General features: G+C 44.2%; 1 protein-coding gene across 2 annotated transcripts in view; it reads right to left on the bottom strand.

The window, feature by feature from the left end:
- Nucleotides 1–3512, bottom strand: part of RHOJ (ras homolog family member J) — a 62962-nt gene extending 59450 nt beyond the window's left edge. Inside the window, exons 1-2 of one of the 2 annotated variants that reach the window (XM_051769935.1) lie at nucleotides 3022–3333; nucleotides 2587–2814 (exon numbers count right to left, since the gene is read on the bottom strand). In XM_051769935.1, coding sequence (XP_051625895.1) covers nucleotides 2587–2764 — 178 coding nt within the window. In that variant the 5' untranslated portion in view covers nucleotides 2765–2814; nucleotides 3022–3333. Of the gene's footprint in view, nucleotides 1–2586 lie in introns of both variants that reach the window. The other variant, XM_051769934.1, reaches the window with a different exon arrangement.
- Between the last annotated feature and the right edge of the window lie 18541 nt (nucleotides 3513–22053).

Below are 22053 nucleotides of genomic sequence, written 5' to 3'. Positions count from 1 at the left end.
GAACTGGAGGATATATAATCTTGGAGTTTTGGAACATTTTTCAACCCACTCGTGGGATCCAGAGGACGGCTGCATCTCATCGCTCTCAACCAGACTTAGACCACCACTGGACTGCGATCACCAGTTCTGGCCAGACTGCAGCAGCTCTCCCACCAGCAGGTTCTTCCCCTCTCCCTTTACTTTGGACTCAAACAGGGCCCAAGGAACACCACTTTGTTCAGGCCCCCAGGGTACTGGGTTACACATTTGGGTTTTTGTGGGTTGAGACCAATTGTTTGTTTGTATTATTGTACTTACTGTATTATTTTAATAAATTGTTATTCTGACTTATAATCTCTCCTTTGAGTTGGGTTCATTCCCCCTGCTGGTTAACTTTTAAACCAGCACAGTGGGACCTTTTCCAGCACTCTGCTCTGGAAGTAATTTCTACTGCTCAATTCTATGTGCAGTTTTGTAGTGAAATTGGTTTAATAAATAATGGGATTCCCCCCAAAAATGAAATTCCTTTTTTGATCAATGCTAGTTTTGACCACTGCTTCTGGACAGGGTTTGTCTCAGAGTAGCATGTTAATATACAGAGCTATTTTTTCCCTTATCTTTCTGAATTTTCCCATTGAAAATATCCATAGTTTATACTTATGTGCTATCATACTTAAGAAGGCAGATAAGAATAGCTGGAGATATTTTATAGGGTAAATCTTCAAATCCTGAAAATGAAGCTTGATTTAAAAGTGCTTGCATATTGCTCTTACCTGGCACCCAAAGGAAACCAGGACTATGCTTCTTCATCTTTCCATCCTTCTCTCAGTAACTTTTGAGCCCACTGGCAATTTCTACCACTTCTAACAGAGGAAAGGAAACCAAAGCAAGTCCCTGTGAGTCACCTGTAGCTGAGTAGGGGAGAGAAACTCGGAGTGGTGCCCTCACCAAGTGCCAGCCTGCCTGGCTGGCATCAGTGCCTGTGTGTGCACAGCCCCCATGCATGCATGAGTGTCCCCACACTCACTCCAAACTCACCCAGACTGATGCTTAGGTGGTCTGGCACCAGCTAGTGTGTGGCTTTTTCCATATGCAGAGATATTTGCATGGCATGAGAGAGAGTGGGAGAAGGGCAGTGGATGCTGGGACCAGCATATTGTAAGGGATGAACAGATCTGAAATTATCAGGGGAAAGTGGGTGCTGTTGCAACATAGGGCAGCCAGGCTCCCTTATGGATTCTGGCTCATGGAAGTACACATTTACAACATGCAATATTCTGTCTTATATTTTGTCTGTGTAGAGGTTTTCTTCTAAAGAGGTCGTTCAATCTATCTGGTGGGAAAGGCAGAGAATGCAAGTTGCTTGCATTAGAAGTGACGCTGCCCACTCTTGTGGAGGAAAAGGTCTTCACATTTCCATGGATCAGATTCTGCAATTACACAGCTTTCTTGTTTGGCCAGTTCATCTGCTAAACCTGACATGAAGCCAGAATGCAAACAGAGATTTTCCCATTACAGAATACCAAACACATGATAAGCCACGCCATGAAAATTCAGTTTTTAAGGAGGTGGGAAGAGAACGAGTGAAACTCCAACTGCTGCTGCGAGATAAGCAATGAGTTTTGCAGTGCTTCTAAAATCTGTTTGTCAGGGATCTCATAAACAACAACTGTAAGCCAAAGAACACTGTGAGAAGAAAAACAGTAGAATTTGGGATAGTAAAATTTAAGCAGATGTTTGAGCACCAGTTTTAGTCTATAAACCATCTGTGTGATAACTTTGGACACAGCTGGATAAAGTAAGTAATTGCTACAGAAAGAGGCTGTGAATATTGTACTTAATCTGTGTGTCTGTTCTGCACATCAATGCAGTGAACATCATCAATGATCTTGATTATGTTTGTATTTTTTTCTTATACTACAAATTATCTCACTATAAAGTATTCAAAACAATGACCACTTCTGCTTTCCCTATCACCAAGTTATAGTATTAAAATCTATTTATAGATGGAGTAACAAACGCTTCTGAAAGGACAGTTATATTCTGACTGCACTGAAAGATACTATGCTGGTTTTCTCAAAAAGTTTACTCTTTAAATAGGATATATTTGCAAAGATTACTCCTTAAATAGGATATAATTATTGTAATTTATTCATCATTTGCCATGAGGTACAAGATCACGACAGTATATATATTTTTTTTGTATATATATATATATATATATATGGTCTTCATAAGTGCAGACTGCAAAGCTCAGAACTTCAAAAACCAACCAAGAATACAGTCAATAGAGTCTGAATTACATTTGTTGTCCCCAAAATTCGGTGGATTTAATGGCACCCCTAACGCTGCTTAGTTGCCAAAACCAAAATAAGAATCAGAAGCAAACAAATAAGTTCTCTGAATAAATCCTGCATTGCCCCAATTTTATGTGCTGCCATCTAAGCTGCCTGGCTACCATCCAGGCCTGAATGACATTCCGGGACAAGAAGTAACCCATGCATCCCTTTTGAACTGTCCTCTCCTCTTTGAACTCTCCTCTCCTTTACCTCCCACCTGGCTGTCCCGCAGCTCTCAATTAAATTTCTTTTTAAAGCACTTTCTTACCTGCATAGTGGTCAAACACAGTGGGGACATACTCCTCCGGGAAGGCATCATTGGCATAACTCATCAGCAAGCAGGTTTTCCCAACTGCACCATCCCCAACCACCACGCATTTTAACATCTTCTTGGTATTATTCCTGCTCCCATCAGTGCAGTTGTCATTTTCTTCCTTGCAGTTCATTCTTGCTGCTGCTTCTGCTGTCGCTGCTGCTGCTCTTGCTGCTCCCAGGACTTCCAAGTGCACATGAAGGAAAAATGAAGTGCGATTGTATTGACTTTTCCTGAGTTTGGAGTTGGGGGGAGGGGGGGGCGAGCAGCAAATCTCAAACTCAGGAAATCATAGTAATGTTTCCAGGCTGTCACAGCCGCTTCTAACAATTACCAGATCAGTCAAGAGAATCATCGAGGTAAATAAATTAAATTCGTAGAGAGGAATACCATAAAAAAGAGATCTGTCCCGTTTCGTTTGTCCCAGTCAGGAAATCCTCATCCTGGCCGGCAGTTCTCAGTATTTACTGCGACTTCAAAAATATCAGCAGCCTGCGGCTCTGATTCGCGTCTCCCTTTCTCCAGCTGGGACGCAGGAATCAGGGACTCCTGTTAAATCCACTCCATTTTCCATTTCATTTCTAACATGGAGGAGAGCCTGGAGGTTTTTAATGGAGTTTTTCCTTTCTTTCTCCAGCTTGCTGTGTGTCAGGAAATCATGGGTTTCCTGCTGAATTCCATATTAGGATCAGTGGGCTTGTGAAGGGCTGCAAACAATGGGAGCTCTGTGTGTATTTGTACTTTGGAGGAACTCTGCCAGGACATGGAGAAAGGAAAACACTAGAGGTCCCTCTGCAGAATGAAGTTTTCAGGCTTTCTGCTCCATCCCGCGCTCCAGCTGCTCTCCGGGCTGCCGGCACCGAGACCGGCGAGGAGGATTTGGGAGAGGCTGAGGGAGACGCGAGTGTTGGACATGCACGGCCAGGCGGGGTACGGGGAGGCTGCGAGCTCTGTCCCTGTCTCATGGCTGCCTGTTGATCCCAGGCACGACCTCCTCTCATCTCAAATAGGTATTTTCTTCCATTTGGGAGGGGAAAGGGGGGCAGTTGGAAAAGCAGATAGGTGGTGTAGTGGGCAGATAGAGTTTAATGTCAACTCTGTGTCTATCTATAGCTCTTTAAAGTACTTGGTTATATGGAATATATGACTGATTTTTCAATTCAGGCACTCAGAAAGTTTCTCTTGCACTTCCCCTCATCCACTCCAAAAAAAAAAAAAAAAAAAAAAAGAAAAAAAAAAGAAAAAGACAGATTTTCCCTTGCCTATTGTAAACATGTAAACACAGACAGAGAGAATAAAGTGGAATTAAGGGTTAGAGGAATTAAAAATATAAAAACACTGCATGGAAGTTTGTGAAAAACCCCCTTTGAACTGTTTGATTTCTGCCCCCTCCTCTGTTTTGGTCTGGTGTTTCACATGCCTTCTAAGCCTTCTCTCCACTTAAATATACATCAGTCTATACGTACATGAAGGGCTAAGCTCCCTGCTACTTCCACAGGAAAGATTCTGCAATTTCCAGCAGAAATGAGCAAGACATTAACATAAACCCCAGTGCAGCAGCCCAGCACATCCTGCTGGCTGCATTTCCCTTCCACAAGGCTCGAAGGCTTTGAAAGGGGGAAACACCCCCCTGCTGGGACTCCACGGGGAAGCACACCGTGCTAAATGCTTCCCTTGCCTTGCTCATGCCTGGTGAGAAATAAATGCCCAAAACTACTCACAGCCTTGGAGCAAAGCACACCTGGAAGTGCAAAGACCAACACAACCCTGAAAAGGAACTCTTTTAGCTCCAAACTGCATGAGCAAAAACAAACACAACCTTCATAATGAAACTCCTTACCCCCAAACTGCACGTCCTTCAATTTTAGTGGTGAAGGGCCAGAGTAGACCCACCTGCAGTCTCTCCTGGGCAGGCTAAGTCTGTCAGAGCTCTTCAATGATCTATCTGTGCTGGGCCAGCTCTGTACACCTTCCCCAGGAGGTGGCAGAGTCACAGAATCCTATAATGGTTTGGGTTAGAAGGTACCTTAGAGATCATCCAGTTCCAATCCCCCCTGCCATGGGACACCTTCCACTAGACCAGATTGCTCACAGCCCCATCCAACCTGGCCTTGAACACTTCCAGGGATGTGAACCAGGTAAAGCATGTGAACAAGGGTGACCAAGGTTTGTCTGTTTACCTGGAGTGCCCAGGGAGCTCTCTTTGCCATCTCCTATCAGAAGACTTGGTCATTCAGTAACGTGTGCACTGCGCCCCATGCTCTTCACCTTCTTCATGTCCCCCTCCCTGCTGACAACAGACATCTTAGTAGGCAGTGTTGGGCCCAGCATCACACCTGCTGTCCCAGGGCATCCCTAAAGTTAGGAGATCAGCTGCATCCTCTTAGCTTCAAAACCGCAGCCCAAGGCTGAGGTTTATCCAAGAAAACCTTCGAGCTCTGGGCATCAAACCCCCCATTCTCCAAGTATTTACTCTGCTGATCATTTCCACCATCAGCAGCACGGCTGGGTTGTCCTGAGGTGCATCACATGTTAAAGGGATTTATTCTTTAAGCTTCTTTCTAGTTGCAATTGAGGTCAAACTCCAAGCCTGTGCCTCTGTTTAGCAGTTGTGTAGCTGAGTAGGTACCAGCACACTGATACCCTCTGTGCCTCTGCTTACCAGCCTGGTGACCTTGTTGGGAAAGCGTGCCAAATATGTAGGTGCATGCTGTTGCAAGGTAACTGCAGAGCCTGAGGAAGCTAAACATTCCAATAATTCATGGTTCAGTTCCCCATTTCCTCTATCAGACAAAAGCAAAAGCTGTCTTGCTTCCCATTTTACACAGGCATAATCTATCTGCAAGCTTTTTCAGCATCAGACATACTCCAGTTAAGGCAAGATTTAATGCTACTTGGGCAAAATTTAGGCCTACAACAAAATCCCCATGGCTCATTTCTCCCTGATCATAAAGCTGGGCAAGTCTCAGCAGGACTGTGCACACCTCCATTTGCAAGAGGTTAAATGATGAACTTGCTGTTCATCATAAACTCCCTTGCTGTTTCTCTAGAGGCTTTAACTGAGTTTATTCTTTCCCCCTTTTTTTTTTAAAGTGTCTTTCAAAATTGCTTAAAGGCATTAGCTTTTCTGCTACTCATGCTATCAGGAGGCTGAACTGAACTCAAAGAATCCCAGAATCATTTAGGTTGGAAAAAACCTCCAAGATCATCGTGTCCAACTCTTGATGGATTACTACCATGCCAGCTAAATCGTAGCACTAAATGCCACATAAACAACTGCAGGGATGGTGACTCCACCACCTTCCTGAGGTGAGCTCAATGCTTGACCATCCCTTCAGTGAAGAAATTCTTCCAGAGTTTCTTAGGTTTTTACAGACCCTTCCAATTCGAAGCTCCAATGCATGAGACACTTTGTGGGGAACCAGTTTTAATTAAGGTGCATCAATAAAAGACCTTGCATGCCTCACCTTGAATAATGGAAGTGCAGCCACTCTGTTACAGCCTACCTGATGGCTGGCCTGGAACAGACCAACAGGAAGAGTTTGTCTTGAAGGTGAGGAAGGCTGACACATTGCCTGTATAACTCACACTCAGTGCTACATTTTTGCTTTAACTGTATAGGTGATACATGCAGCTTTAGAGGAGTTACGATGAAGTTATAAAATAAGAACAGTACCTAGACTAAAAATATGTATTTTCTTTAATCTCATTACTTTAACTTAGTTTGGCACCATCAGCTGGAACAAAAGATTTTAAGAGCTGGTATAGTTGAAGCAAAGTATAACCACATCATTTTACACCTTTTTTTTTTTTCTCTCAGGGGACTGAGATAGCATTGACCCCTCTGCTATTTTGGGGTTTTATCTTGTACTTACCCAGTTGGCACTGACTTTGCTAAGTGAATTAACAAGCAAATTTGTTTTCTAGCAGTCTAGCATTGTTTGAGGCAATCCTGTTACATTTTACAGAAGATTTGTTAACTTGCAAATAGCAAGTGGCAATTCTATAGGTTAAGCTGACCCTTCTGCATTACTGGGCAAGTTTCAGCTCCCCTAAGACCACTTCTTCACAACGGAGCTACCTACAAGCCCCAGAGTGGAAGTCACAGGAGTATTGGTAATGATTAGCAAAGGTCAGGAGGTCTAGTGATTTAATCTGGATTCATGGCTTATTTTGCTCTTTCACTAATTAGGTTAGAATTGGTCAGATTTTCTCACAAGATCTCAGTCATTACCGTCTCACAAATCCAATAAGATCAGGCTGGTTAAGAGCCACAATTTGTGAAGACATGGCTGAAGTAAATAAAAAAAAGTGAAACCAACTGGTCTAAATGCTTGGAAAGCTTGTTTAAATGTGTGTGGTTCTTTGGCATCCAAGCCAGTTTGTTTCCCACTTATTTTACAAGCTTCTAGCCAAGAGCACCGTGGCACAAATAGATATGGGCAGGTGCTATCAGCACTGTGGAGTGAAGCTGTCACCTGAGGCACTTTTCAGCGAAGTTTCTCATGCAAAGAGCTCTTCTCTGGATGAAGTGCCTCTGACCTTTTGTTAATTTAACAAATTAACTGGCAGCAGATCTATTCCTAAAACTGCAGAGTATCTCCAACTCCCACAAGCTGTGTGGATGCATCAGCTTCATCTTCATCAGCACAGGTCAGACAGGGTGGTGCCTGGAACTGCTTCCTTGGGGATTAGCAAATTCAAGGCTTGTGCAAGAAAATTTGGTGAGAAGATCTGCAGGAGACGAAGGACTCACAAATTTAATTAGCTTGGCACTTAGCAATATCTTGGCCAATTAACTCTATTCTGTATTTCTCTGCAGGCTTGCAGGAGGAAAAAGGGGTTGTGATGCTCTATTGTGCTCTCGCTGCTCTCTTTCCCTGACCAACCTGCCACTCCCATGTTTCTCCAGTGCCTCCTACAACACAGTGGTCTTCTTTTGTGCAATCTTATGAATTTAAAACTTTACAGTCAGAGGAATTTTCTCCACTAACTCGTTTCCTCATCAGACTTGAATGATTTTTTAAGGGAGTCTTAGTCTTCCTGAGGTCTTATCCTCCTAAATCCTCTCCTGCATCCCCTCCTGGCCTAAACCAAGCAGATCTGTCTCTGCATTCTCATCCATAAGAAGCAGCTCCACGGGGTGGGGGATTTTGAAGGTGACAGCACTACTGTGAAGCTTTTCTCCCCATGTCTTGCTGTTAGAAATAGACTCATTCAGCCACTCTCCTTCCACCTACCAGTGTTGATGAGGGACTGAAGTTTCTGGCACTACTACCGAACTGTAAATTGATTTCAGGCAAGTCTTCTCACATTTTTCTTATCCTTTGTCTAATCTGTTTAGATTTTGAGGTTTTTAGGGCAGGGATTGCACTGATATTGGACTGAACATAGCAGAACCACATTAAGCTTAACTCTTGCTGTGCTGTTTAAAACCAGGTTTCACTGGCCATCAGATTCAGGACTATGTTGTGGTAAAACCCAGCCTTCTGCAGTTAAAAAAAATTTGGTACTGTCACCACAGTCACCATATTCTCAGTGGAAGACCCTTAGTTCTAGATGGATCTGACTTGGCATAGTCCTCTGTTCTAGGATTGCCTATATGGCCCTCCCCTTTGTGCTAAGAATAATTGAAATGAGGGCATTTTATCCTTATTTCCTCCATCCTCTCTTCCCCTTCCTTGCTGGCAGCCCCATTCATCAGCCTCCCACTCCAGTGAAGCTCTCACTGATTCCTCAAGTGAATTTGATATATTGAAAAGCAGAAGCAGCAAATTAAGGAGAAAAAATAATAGTTTAGCAGTGACCACAGGAGAGGTGGAAGTGCTCTGTGTGAAACGTTTTTAGAGGCAGCTTGCTGAGGGACAGGTGCTGAGGGTCAGCTTTGAGGCTTATTGAGTGAAAGCAAGTCTCTCTACAGCCATCACACCCCATCAGTCAGCTGCCATCATCACCACCACCATGGTGGTCCATGTCAGCAGTGGGGGGGTTCCCTGCATCAAGCTTCTGCCATGGATATAATTTATGTCTTTGTGTTTCCCTTTGGAAAGATGAGCTAAAAAAACAAATGACTTCTGGGAGAGGAGGTCAAGCAAAGGATGTTTCATGTCCTGTCCATCAGAGTACCCTCTTGATTTCCAAGGAGAGCTGCTATAAAATGAAAGCTCCACATGGTATATTTGCGTGTTTGTGAATGGGGAGGGCTGTTTTCAACTGGGGGAGATGGTGCTCACTTGTCACCTTAGAGTTAATTGTGCATCCCTGACTGTAGATGGTCCTGTGTGTGTTACCCATCCTCACATATGGTGGTACTTGCCCAGAGTCTGCATTTCCAGGTGTTTCTGTTCACAGGTATTTGTATTTGGACTTTGAGGATGAGTTTTCCTTGGAGGTGTGAAAGTTCCCTCTGGATAGTGGAATATGTGCACCTGGCACATAGTGTGGTGCATCCCACTGTTTGCATCATTGCTCTCTTGTTTCCTTGCAGAAAATCACTGGCTGTTGCCTCTGCCTTCACTCCTTTCTGGTTTTGTTCTTTCATGACTGTCTCATTACATATCTCTCCTCTCCTCTCCTCTCCTCTCCTCTCCTCTCCTCTCCTCTCCTCTCCTCTCCTCTCCTCTCCTCTCCTCTCCTCTCCCTCTCCTCTCCCTCTCCCTCTCCCTCTCCCTCTCCCTCTCCCTCTCCCTCTCCCTCTCCCTCTCCCTCTCCCTCTCCCTCTCCCTCTCCTCCCTAGACTAGAGCTGATGTATGACAAAAGTTGTTTACCTCTCTCTATCACAGTGGGAAGAAGTGGACTTAGGTAAGTGTTCAGCCTGGAATTAGCATAGCAGAAAAAAACATCACTTCAGGCAATTTCTTTCTCCCTACCTACGATGTTTTCCATAGAGACTTTTTTTAAAATTACATTTATTTTAGGTTGAGCAGTACAGCAGGAGGCTAAACAAAGGGAAACTTCATCTATGCCTCTTCTGCATCTTGAAATGGCATTTGTCCCTGCAGATTGTGGACTGCTGGGAATGTAAAAGGGCTTCAATCAGGAAATCAAGGGGCACCAACATTGTGACCAATTAGCACTGTGTGTGCATGCACTCAGTGAAGTCACTGTAGGGACAAATCTATTTTCTTTATCTCTGAGCAATGCTTGGGACATAATCTGCAATTTCTTTAAAAGCAGAGAAACTTCCCCAAGTTAGATGGGTCCAAATGTTTCCAATGGGGGAAAAGGTTCGTGCCTAAAAACATGCCAGCTGGAATCTGCAGGTTTTCAGCTTCCCCCTTTCCAGGCCAAATTGCCAAGCTGGCTTTATCGTTGAAATGAACACGTCTGATTCATAAAACATTCATGCAGAGCTTTTACTCTCTTGGAAAGAAGGGAGCAGGCTGCTTCCAAGAAGGGAATGTGCTTTTTTGCTTCATGTGATCTTTCTGCCTCCACTAAAAAATAAGCAGAAGGCTGGTGCTGCCTCCACATTCCAGGAGCAGGCAGACAGGAGGGGGACCAAGGTGGCAAGCAAAGGGATGTCACAGTTTTTCTGCTGTGTCTCTTTGCTCAGCCTATTCTCAGCAAAGCCTTGTGGCAAATCGCTGCAATGAGACCCGGGAGCACCCGTTTCCAAACCTGCTGCTCAGACTGGCACAAGCAGAGTGGATCATTTAAGTAAACCCCTTATCTCATATGTAAAATAGGAAAGAGGAATGCTTCCTTTTTTTCTGTCTGTTTATACCGCTGATCTGCAGGGCAGGGACCAGCTTTGGGTGTGGGTCCATGACACAGCTAAAACAACTTACTTGCTGACTGTCACGAAGAAAGTGCTTGGTCTAACCTCACAGCGAGCTTGTTAAAGGAGAAAATGCATAGGAAACTCTTCTGCTCTTTTTTTTTAGCCCCTTCATGTTGTTTTTGTGCTGGCTGACCTCCCCCAGCTCACTATAGGGACAGCTTGGCTTCCCACAAGTGACAAGAGCAAGGTTACTTTGCTCCTTTTGTAGAAACTGGAGGTTTCATTTGCATTGCGAAATCATCCTCTTGCTTTAAAGGTGTCTGGGTGTGGTGGTAAAACAAGTGAGGAATGTGGGCACCCTACCTAGGCTGCTGAAATGTTTGCCCAAAGTTGCATGAGGCTTAAGGTTAGAGCCTCAGGTCAATGCCTTAGGACCTACAAGTACTTGAGCATACAATGGAAGAGGGAGAGAGGTGGAAAATAGTCAGAATCCTAATTTTCAGTGTCTCTTGTGTACTTGCAGGTAATTTTTGCAGCCACAGACAATGAAAGGGACTTGCTGGCAGCTCACCAGTGGGGGAAGGGGTCAGGGCAGGTGTCTAGATAGGCTGATAAGCCAGATCTGTGACTGAAAATCTTTCTGCTCTAATGAACTCTATGGCAAGATTTTCTTGTGTTCAAAAGCCATCAGACACATACAGAGTACCCTGGGCTGTCAGAGAGGGGTGGATGAGAGCTCTGGGGAGTGGCTGCAGTGATTCTCTGGAGAAAAGGGGACAAGCAGGTGCCAAAACCTTCAGCAGATCCCTATGGCTCAGCCCCTGCCTCCTCTGTGGCTGCTCACCTTACCAATCCAACCACACTAGCACAGCCCTGAGCTACATGTCAAGGGTTTACAGGCTGCACCTGCCTCCAGGGCCACAGCCCGTGCTCTCCAAGCTTGTGCTCTGCAAACGTGTTCCTGTGCTCTCTGCAGCACATACCCCAATCTACACAGGCTCTGTGGTGCTCAGCAGAGCTTTTGCTGCAGGTAATGCAGCTGTTAATGTACCTGTGCTAATGTATCTGGTTTGTGGAAGGCATGAGCTGCAGTCACAGCCTTGCAGACACACCATGGTAGGTGTTCATGGCGCACTCAGGCTGATTTAGAAGCTCTTCACCCATCTGTGCCTCCTCTCTCTCATTACTGTCTGGCTCATTCCTTCTCTGAGAGGGCGCCGACATCTCTCAGGAGGAAGCTCTGCTTGTTTAGCAGTGGCCTTTTGTGAAATTTAGGTATAATGTATCGTGGGGGATCTGTGGCTGCTGAAGACTGTGGTGTGGTGCTGTGCTCTGCACTGTGCTGCCATCAGCTGATGCAGCCCCATGAAGCTTTTAATGGTCAAGGCTCCCTTTCACTCCCTTTCATTCTCCCACAGTGGCACATTTACATAAAATGAGCCATTTGCCACCACCTTGGAGCTGTCTGGGTTCGCTCCCAGTGTCTGCCACTAAAAAGTAGGAATCCCTGTGGGTTATTTTCCTTAGTTCAGAAGCACTTGAGACCACGCTGTCTTCATGACCGTGTATTTTGCACTGGTGATACCTCAAGAGATTTAGCGGGCAAAACTGACTCCCAAGATTTTCCAATTTTGCTCAACAAAACAAATACGATGTAGATAACAACTATAGTGAATAATATGGAGATCCATTCTCAGAGAACTATTATTCACTGAGCTTAACTCCAACACAACTTTTTTTCTCTTCAGGACATTTGTGGTAATAGTCAGATACAGGTTGCTGTTGTTACAGCAAATGTCTAGAAAGTGGTCAGGATGATCCATTCTCTTTCTTGTCTCTCTAATTTGCACCCTGCAGGCATCAGACCTCATTATTTGGGCTGCATTGGGATGATCTCTATATTTTCTGATGTGCAGAGAGCACATAACTTCTCTTCCTCGTCTGTGGTTGTGGATTTTGGGTAGATCCAGAGGGGATCAGTACGGTGTGGAGATGAACAGATATCTCAAAAAAAGTGTTTATTTCACAAATTAAGCAAAACATAAGAGGAACTAACTTGAAGACAACAAGCAGCTGATGAGCTTCTGTAATTTACATTTCAAACTTCTTTAATGGGCTTTGCTGATCAGTGATAGGAGCAGAATAGCTCCCAGTTTACCTGCAGGTGATCTGGAGACACAGACTGATCTCAGTAGGCATCATCCAGTAGAACATTATCTTAGAAAAGCTTTTCCCAAAGCCCTGGGCCCATTATGCTCATCTGAGCCCTGTGACCATATGTTGCTGTGGCTTTTGCCGTGGGTGCCAGCTGTGAAGCTTTCCTTCCATCACACATTGTCGTCTTCTTTTTCCACTTGGGCATCCAAGCAGCCTGAGAGCTGCAGGAATCACCCCATAATCATACCCTCCAGAGCAATTCCTCTTTAACACCTGGGTCACAGAGCCTGTGATGGCAGTGAAGCACAACCAGGCTCCCACTTTCAGTTGTGAGCCCACCAGCCTTCATCACCATCATCGGTTGAGATGAGAAACCCACGCGGCAGGTGACGTTCTGGTATGCAGTAGCAGAGAAACCAGATGGCTTCCAAGAGCATTTCAGTCCTTCCTGTCCTCTCTGCAGGTCTCTCAGCCATATTTCAGCCCCATCTGAGAAGGGAAAGTGCTGGAGTCCTGGAAGATGCTATGTCTTTCCCTCTCTCGTGGGTGACAGCCCTCTCCTTTGCTTGCAAATGAACATCAGGAATAAGATGCTTCGTTTCAGCCTGTCACTGTTACATAGTTCAAAATCCTCCAGTGATTTTTAGTCCTTCCTGTAGCTCGTCTTCAGAGCTTCATCCACTTTCAAAATGGTCATTGAGACCCATTTTGCTGCGTTAGTTACTGGATAAATAATACAAATAAATAATAATCTCCATAAAGCCATTCACTAAACATCTGAATAGTGGCGTGGTGCTTACATATAATTCTCCTCTTTCTTAGGTGTCTTGAGCACTGTTAATTTTTTTTACCAGGTTGTAAGTAGAGCTCAGATTGCCACCATTTCAATACCTCTTTCCATTTCACCCAGACCATCATGGGCCACATTTTGATTACTGGTGAAAAAATAAAAAAAATAAAAAGAGAAATAAAATAAAAATAAACTTACTTTATAGGTTTTCCCAGAGAAGTAGATGCCAAACTCTCCAGAAATCTGTCCTCATGAGATTTCCCAACTTTTTTGACCAGGTCCTGTTAACAGTCCTTTTCCAAGTTTGTGCTGAGGTAAGGAGGACAGGAAAACAGTCCATTGGGAAATCATACGAGAGTGGGTTCATGTGACAGATCGTTCTGCAACTTGTCATGCCGTGAATAGCAGAGCAACAGCCTTTCAGCACTCAACCATGTCACTGCCTGCCTTGCTTTTGATGGAACTGGGGTGAGTGCGTGCTTGTGGAAACAAGGAAAAACTTAACTAGCGCTTTTTATCTCTGCAAAAGGTCTGGTTTGCATTCTCATTCAATGTTTGCATAATATCCCAATTTAATTGCCATCCTGTTACTGTGGCCCCTGCTCCAATTGCTCTGTGCTGGCATGTAGGATTTGTATCTAGCATTGCTTTGAAGACAGCAGTGGAAACACACTCCTGTTACACCAAGCATTGGGCAGAGGCCCCGGGGAAACTCAGCAGCTCCGGCCTCTTGCAGTCTAAAGGTACAAGTGACAATGGGGGAAGCAGGAGGGAAAGGACTATCCAGCTGATGTGTGAGGTACTAGTGTTGCCAGAAATAGAAGCCCATGCCCTTGACTCATAACCACTCGTTATCTCCTGCTAAGATAAATGCCTTCCAGTCACGTGCTGTGCCTAAAGCAGGTTGCTCGCAAAGCAAGACCAAGGCCAGACTATCTGTTTATAGGACATTTCTGCCATGGGACCTGCCACTCTGCAGTATTTGGGAAGGTCTGAGTGTAAGGTGCTAAAACTGAAAGACATAGACCTGTTGGAGTGAGTTCAGAGGAGGCCTTGAAGGTGATTAGAGGGATGGAGCACCTCTGCTAGGAGGAAAGGCTGAGAGAGCTGGAGCTGTTCAATCTGGAGAAGAGAAGGCTCTCCAGTGACCATAGTGCTGCCTTTCAGTGCCAAAAGGGGATACAAGAAAGCTGGAGAAGGACTTTTTATATTGGCAGATAGTGATAGGACAAGGGGTAATTGGTTTAAACTGAAAGAGTGCAGGTTTAGATTAGATATTAGGAAGAAATTCTTGACTGTGAGGATGGTGAGACGCTGGCCAAGGTTGTTCAGAGCTGTTGTGCCTGCCCCGTCCCTAGAAGTGTTCAAGGCCAGATTGGATGGGGCTTGGAACAAACTGGTCTAATGGAAGGTGTCCCTGCCCATGGCAGGGGGTTGGAACTAGATGATCTTTGAGGTCCCTCCCAACCCAACGCATTCTATGATTCTGATATCACTATGAAAACTGTCCTCCAGGTAACACTTGAGCAGGGCAGACAACCTGCAGGGCTCAGGCTGGGACTCCTCTGCATCTCTCTGTTACATGTTTGCCTGGAAATGTTTGGAAAAGTACATTCCCTCTCCTTATCCATCTGTATCCAAGACTGTAAAGCCATAGGCAGTGAAAACCTGACGACACAGGGGCCTTCCCTTAGTTCAGCTCTTTCCTGCTCTTCCAGTTGCCTGTCCTTGTTGAGATCATCCCTCTTGACTGGGCTTGAATTTGTGTTTGAACTTGTTGCATCCTGCAGCTCACACCAGCTGCTGCCATCCTGCCCTGAGAGGTAAAATTCAAGTCTGGACACTTCCTGTCACTAAATTTCTTTGGCTGGCAAGTCCCTTGATTCCCAGCCAAAGCAAATCAGTTTGGGAACCAAATGTTGGCAAATTTCAGGGTTTGAGAAGAGTGGACTCAACATGGGCTTTAAATGCAAGAGGATATGACAATATAGCTATGAGATCTTCTCAGGTGCACAACTTCATCCCACCTTTTCTTCCTTCCAGAGTGTAGAAACCACATTTACATCTGAGCAGGACAGGTCTGATGGGGCAAGCAATTTCCCATAACCACGGGGTTACTTCTCACAGCAGGCAGCTGCTCACAGCTGCTGTTTCCCACTGTGGACACACACAGCTTTGCTGTTATGATGCAGGGGGAAAACTTGAGCTTTCAAACCCTAACAAGCTATTTGCTTCGCCTTCTCTGTCTCTTCACACTCCTGACCTCCGTATCCAGCCGTGAAGGCATTTTCTGGTGTAAAACTAGTGTTGAGCAGAGTGCCAGCAGGTGAAATCCCAGCCTCTCCTGCTGCTCTGTAATTAGCAGCCCCTAATATGGAGCAGTGTTTGACCCTTTGACATTTTTTCCTAAGGCTTTTATTAATTTGACACTAGTTTTCATAGCAACTCGCCAGAGAGCTGTAACAAACACTCAGCTGTACCTGAAAGAAAATGGGGGGGTTATCTTCCCAAAAGGTTATCCCGAGCGTCAGAGGCCAACTGCGGTTTGAATCCTGGGGAACACTCCAACTGTTTGATGGACAAAACATAGAGAATTAAAGTGGGAACAGTACAATTTAAAAGCAGGGTTTGTGTCACCTTGAGCTACCGAGCTCTGTTATCGTGGTCTATCAAAACTCCTACTCTCCGTGGAGCAGGCAGGAAGGGGACTTTTAACACCCCAATGTCACTGTTTCTGAGGGCACTCTGCCTTGTCACCTCTCAGGTTATTAAAAATAAAGAGTTGTTTCATTTGTTAGCTGATGGAGAATTTTTTCATCTTCTGAAGTGGGGTTTTCTGTTATTTCTACTAAAAATTGATTCTCAGTGCTCTTGTGATCCCTCTGCTCATGCTCTGTCCATTTCTGGTGGGAGCACACTGTTGCACAGTAATTCTTGGACACCTCAGATTGTCTCTTGTTTTGGGCCAGACACTGATAATGGCCACGATAGTGACCATTATCATATAGTGACCAAATGCAAGTTTTCGGTATTGTGTTTTTTTGGTGGACTTAAACTTTTGGTTTCATGTGTTGTTTTGTCTCAGGGTCCTTTACCCTAATGCAATTTAGTGGCAGTGTTCACCCAGCATATGCTCAGATTCACTGAAGATCTCAGCAAAGCCTCCATAAAATGGCCTGTGGTTGAGGCAGGAATTCTCTCCTCCTTTACTCCCCGTGACAACAGAATATATAATGATTTGTGCCTATTAACTGCAGGTGGTCTTACAGGGGTCTTCCTGATGCTCATTTTGGTGAGCAGGTAAATAGCCCCATGCTGCTGTCCTTCCCCAGTTGCTTCTGTTTGCAGTGAGGTGAAATTAGATGGACTGCAGCTTGCTTTCATTTGTGAAGCAAAATCATTCCTAGGTGTAGGCAATTTTGGGATGAAGGCAAGGACAAAGAGCATCCAGACATCATAAAGCAGCAGTCTGTGTCCAAATCATACCCCAATGCATTTTTACAGCTGCCAGCAGAGAGGGGTAGCCAGCCATATAGACAACAGCTGCATTGCCAAGGAACAAAATTACAGAGCCAGATGTTCTTCTTGGAAGTACATTACACCGAACTTGGTAGATGAGTGCGGTAGCTGCCAAGTGCTTCTCTTATTTGGTCATAGGTAATGATCCCTCTATCAGGGAATGCAGAGGAAAAAGACCACACAGAATATCCTCATCAAAATGTTGTACTTGAAACATTAACTTCTCTTGGACCAAGAAGATTTGGGAGCTCCATGGCAACCTTCACATCTTTTTTGAAAGAGAATGTTGTTTACTACCAGGCATGAAGTGAGAAATTTACAGTTACTGAAGCCAAATGCTTTCAAGGTATTTGCTACTGAAAGGTGACTAAGATATAATTTTTATAGCAACCACAGTTGTTTGTGGGCGCTGTTGTAGTTCTCAGCTCAGACTGCAAGTGAGAAGGAGAACTTCTGGTTCTGTCTCTAAAGCAAATACCTGGAGGTCGGGTTTCTGAGGACGTATTTGTGCTGCAGCCATGCTTGGAATGCAGACCCAGTCTAGCTTTAAACTAGCCAGCTGGGTGTCAGTAGAGACTGGCCATGGCAGTGCTGAGCACCTTCATCCACTGTGTCTGTCTTCACTGGAAAATTTTGAAGCCTGGTGTTGCCTGTGTTTCTGTCTGGAGCTAACACTGTGAGTGTCCTTGGTGCTCTTCAATGGCTACATGTAGGCACATAGGCTCGCATTCCTGACAGCTAATCAGATGCAGCTCATGAAAGTGGCTGACCTGGGGAATCTGGTTGCCAAAGGAGAAGGATTAATAACTCTTTAGTGAGATCCATCCCTCCACATACCCCAGACACCTCTGTAAGTACTAATCTAGCGAGAACTTAGATGACTGAGTTTTTGGAAATAAGTAATATTGGCAACTCTGAGATAACTGGAGAGATAATTCATGTCTTGTATCTCCTCAGTCATCTTTCTTAAACTCTCTGAATTTGATCTTTTTCTCCTGGGACTCACAAGCAAACCCAATTCTTTCTTGAAGTACCTTCTATTTAATAGCCAAAGAAACTCAAAACAGCGCAAATCCCTCTGCCAAATAAATCTGTCAGTAAGGAACTTACCCATAGAAATTACTTTGGCCCAACATTTCCTGTATATAATATTAAACTTACTCCTGCACCATCAACGAATTTAAGATCCAACATCTCTGGGATTGCAACAGAGCCCAGAAAAACTACAGACCATAAATGAAACCTGCAGATCATACGGAGGGATTTCTTTGCCTCTGATTACATCTAGTTTATGGCCCCTCCACTCATCTGCAGCTGAGGGAGGGAATCGGTCAGGTTAAACACTGAGGGTTTGGAGTGACAGCACACCATGCTGCTTTACGTATTTTCCAGGGATTTAGGGACAATAAGTTTCTCTCTCCACCTAGTGGTCATTAAGAGACTTTTATCAGAGCAGCAGCCTAAGCCAGGGTGCTCAGCAGCCCTCTGCCAGCGATGCATTTTCCAATTTTCCCATGCCAGCAAGGGAGGAGACAGTTGCTCCTTTTGCTATAGGTTATCTAGCTCAGATGAAAGCAGAGGGGAGGGTTCCTGGAGGATTACCTTTGTTTCCAGTGCTCTCTTACACAAAACATTACAAGGGTAAGAAACTGAACTGATGGTAGGAAATGATTGTGAACCAATGACTTGGCAGTGGCCACTAGTTTTTCCTTCCTCTGTAATCCTCCTTCTGTGGGTTTTGTGGTGAGTGAGAGCAACTTTGAAATATGACAGGCACAGAAACATCTTCATTGCTCGATAGCATGTTTGGCCCAGCTGTGGTTAAGTCTTTCTGCAAAGAGCATGGCTTTGGGTGAGGGAAGAGGAACGTGAAATTAAAATGAATGTGGATGCTAAGCAAAGCTGATACCAACTTTCCTAAATTTGAATAAGGGAGCCAGGAGAGTAAGTAGTGAAAGAAAACAAAGTTGTTTGAATTATTCCCATTCCAGTGCCCTAAGGTGTTATCAGTAGCATGGGAAAAATATATATAAAGCAATAACGTGGTCACAATATTAACACAAGACAGTCCACTACCTTCTCAGAGACTTCTCATCACTCACAGTCTATAAGACTGCTAACTGGGGAGTGGTCCTTTGGGGAAAGCAGTGCTTTTTTTCTGCTACCCTCTTTTAAAGCAGGTCATGAAATACAGCACAGAGAGCAGCCCCAGTGGTACCTTGTGCTGACTCTGGGTTACCCAGGGATGTCTCCTTGCCTCAGAGCTAAATGAACCTTGCCACGTTTTCCATCTCTTCCCTGTAGTTTTGTTAATCTGCAACTATGAAATGAGAGCAGTGATATTTTTTTTGCTGTGAATAAAACTTTGAAAATGAAAATTGAAAAGCGTAATTAAAGACCTCAACTACATTGAAAGTGCTGGCAGAGGCTTATTATTTGCAGAACAGCTCAAATGTCCTTTCCTCCAGACAGACACGAGCCAGGGAGACCCAGTGGCTGTGCTCCTGTCCCTCATGCACAGGCAGGGTTAAGACAGAGGTCCCAGCTCATGCTGCTATTGTTTCCCCCAACAGACAAAGTTCCTAAAGGACCCTTGTAGAAAATCCCTGGAATTTAGGGCTGCACTGATTTCTTTGCCCCTTATCTCTGACTGCAGAGCCAGGTGCTGCTCCACCATCTCACCCTGACCACACCTAATTCAGCCCTTGCTGATGAGCCTTCCCCTCCTGCACACTAGTAAAGTCTTTTGGTTGAGATTTGAACTTCTCTAAGCTCTATCAGACTGGGACAAGCTTCCCTGGAGAGGAGGCAGATGTTTCCCCTTAGACTTCCCATGAACTGCCTCAGCTATCAGACTGACTTTGTCTTTAATAAATACCTAAAATAGGAAGAGAATCTAAAAGCCCATGGGCACCATGGGAAGGGATCAAATTGTCCTTTGGCTCAGGTGAGGAGGAGAAATAAAAGTCTGGCAGAGGTTTTCTACATGTGACACCATCTTTCTGGAAGGTATAGTGGGATCAGTTGGGATGGAAGAAGTACATGTTAAATTTCTTGTCATCTCAAACCTACTTATTATTTTCTCCACTTGGCTCTACAGAGACCTTTCCTGCTGTGCCTTACAGTGGTGTAATAAGGCAGATGGAGAGAAATGTGCATCTTCTCTCTAGCTCTCTTATCAATACCTTTGTTCAACAGTAAATAACAAGGAAATAGAGCCTGCTTGTCAATGTTCCCAGCTGCCGTGGCTTTCTTTGTATATACAGTCAGATATTTATTGCTAACTGTTTTGAAATATATAACAGCATGGGACAGTGCTGTGGACACATTGTCCACAGATATTACTGACAGCCAGTGTTAGATATCTTGTGGGTTTTTTTTTGTTTTGTTTTGTTTTTTGTTTTTGTTTTTGTTTTGTTTTGTTTTGGTTTTTTGTTTGTTTGTTTTTTTTGTTTTGTTTTGTTTTGTTTTGTTTTGTTTTGTTTTCAGTAGATGTTTCCTTTTCAGAGGATGCCAGAGAAGCTGTCAAGGCAGTCAAAGGCAGACTAAGTCACTAATTGATCTCAAATTAGGTTAGTTTGGCAGCTAACCCTAATTTACACCTTGAACATCTAAAAGGTATGTTTCCAGGGGTATGTAGGTGCTGATGCCTCACTGGCACAGCTCCATGAGTGTGTAAGGGGAGTGCATCCCCTTCCCCACCAGCATCATGTCTCCCGGCCCCTGCCTGGTCACACCTGGTTCTGGTTTGTCTGTGGGCATATCCTGCCCTCCTTGGTGTGTATGACCCTCGTAATTGAGGCCACCTGCATGTTCCTGGAGCTTTACTTTGCCTCATTAACATGAGGAATGGAAATATTGAGTACAGCTGAGCAGGACTGACCACTGCAGGAGCCCATGTGTGTCAGTCTGAGGACAACTGGTTGTGACAAGTTTTTGCAGGCTCCTGGAAACCACATTATCCTTGTTTCTCATCACTGAAATCAAGACATCCAAAGTCTACCACCTCCCACCTTACCAGTCATCCTGTCAAAGAGGGAAATGAGTTTAGGATGGGTACAACGTGTTCTTGACGCATCCACTCTAGCTTTTTTAAATCACTCTATTGTTCTCCTGGTGTTTATAAACAGATTGTTTAATAATTTGTGCTATTTTTTTTTCCAGACTGATGGTTTTATGGTTCCCCAGATCCTCATTTTCCACTTTTACAAGTGAGGCGTACTCTGTTTACCCTCCTGGTATGCAGCGCAAGTAATTTCATGTGAAGAAGCAGAAAACTGATATTGTAACAACTATTCTGAGTCATCCTGAGGGTCGATCAGGAACAACGGCAGGGATAGGACCTGAATGTTCAGGGTGATAACAAGGCAGCAGGGAGGGGCTGTGCCAACAGTGGGGTCCCACCTTTGCAGAGGGTGGGTGGCAGAAGCAGTGGCTCAGTCAGGAGAGAAGAGCATTTGTCAGACAAGAATTCCACATGCCGGAGTATGGCTGGAATCCCAACATTTGGGTATTTGGCTTCTGGTATTTTGACATTTTGAAAGTGGAGTGTTGACTTGGTGCACTGCTGTCCATCTCCCAGTGTGGAAAAGCCAAACTTGCCTTTTCCAGAATGCACTGGTGGCCTGAAAGAACTGAAAGGTCAAAGTAAGACACGTAGCTTCTGTCATAGCCACATTAATCTCTGCTGTTTAAAAAAAAAATGAAAGAACCTTGTAGTTTAATAAAAAGTGAATTAACTTCCCAAACAGTTTATTTTTAAAAAAGTTTATTTTTCTCTGGCATTGCATGATTGACCTATTTTGGTGGATTAGGTACTGGGACATGATGCTTATATAAACTTTCTTAATAAGCTATGCTAGGCACAAACATCCCTTATGAAAACTATTATGTACTTGCTGCTGATAACTGTATCCTTGTTATTGTTCAGAACATAATACAAAGCAAAAGAACAGAGAATCCATAAGACACCTGCATAATTAATTACTTTATAATTTTCCCTTTGCTTGTCTTTGCATGTAAGAAAGAAAACGTTTAAATACGACTGTTTTGTGTTTATAGTTTCTGTTTCTCACAGCTTAGAAAATGAAAGTTTGGGGAAATCACATAATTCCGGTGATAATGAATTTTATTTTCTAACACCTTTGATGTGCAAAATAACATAAAATATACTGTTACTTAACATTAATCAGGAGTAGTGATAGTATTGCAGTGATTCCTGAGGTTCTCTCT

The sequence above is a fragment of the Manacus candei genome, unplaced genomic scaffold (assembly GCF_025592945.1).
Source record: "Manacus candei isolate 608988 ecotype Guabito, Panama unplaced genomic scaffold, ASM2559294v1 h1tg000113l, whole genome shotgun sequence".
NCBI lineage: Eukaryota > Metazoa > Chordata > Aves > Passeriformes > Pipridae > Manacus > Manacus candei.
This window is presented reverse-complemented; position numbering and strand designations above follow the sequence as displayed.